We start from the raw sequence: 231 nt of genomic DNA on the forward strand, positions 1-231 counted from the left end.
AGCAGGGCTTCCTGCTCTCCTTTTCTGCCAGTCTGAAGTAGCGACCGAAACTGCGGTATTTCTGCAGCACTTCCAAGTTGCTGACGTCAATATTCTCGTTGGGCATCGGCCCCAGCGGGGCTGCCCGCTTGAGGAGGGCGGCTGAAAGCGCAGAGAGGGCACGGTTCTACAGAGACAGCAAGAAACGAGGCCGAGAGAGCCCGAGGAGCGAGGGCGAGAGGTGCCAGATCG

The 231-nt window shown here is 60.2% G+C and overlaps 1 protein-coding gene across 1 annotated transcript in view; it reads right to left on the minus strand.

Annotated features, from left to right (window-relative positions):
- MRPL38 (mitochondrial ribosomal protein L38) overlaps nt 1-139 on the minus strand; it is a 4,167-nt gene extending 4,028 nt beyond the window's left edge. Inside the window, exon 1 of the mRNA XM_009867370.1 lies at nt 4-139. Within this exon, the coding sequence (XP_009865672.1) occupies nt 4-106 (103 nt within the window). The 5' untranslated portion in view covers nt 107-139. The remainder of the gene's footprint in view (nt 1-3) is intronic.
- Nucleotides 140-231: the final 92 nt, after the last annotated feature.

Source organism: Apaloderma vittatum, unplaced genomic scaffold, assembly GCF_000703405.1.
Source record: "Apaloderma vittatum isolate BGI_N311 unplaced genomic scaffold, ASM70340v1 scaffold3304, whole genome shotgun sequence".
NCBI classification, from domain to species: Eukaryota; Metazoa; Chordata; class Aves; order Trogoniformes; family Trogonidae; genus Apaloderma; species Apaloderma vittatum.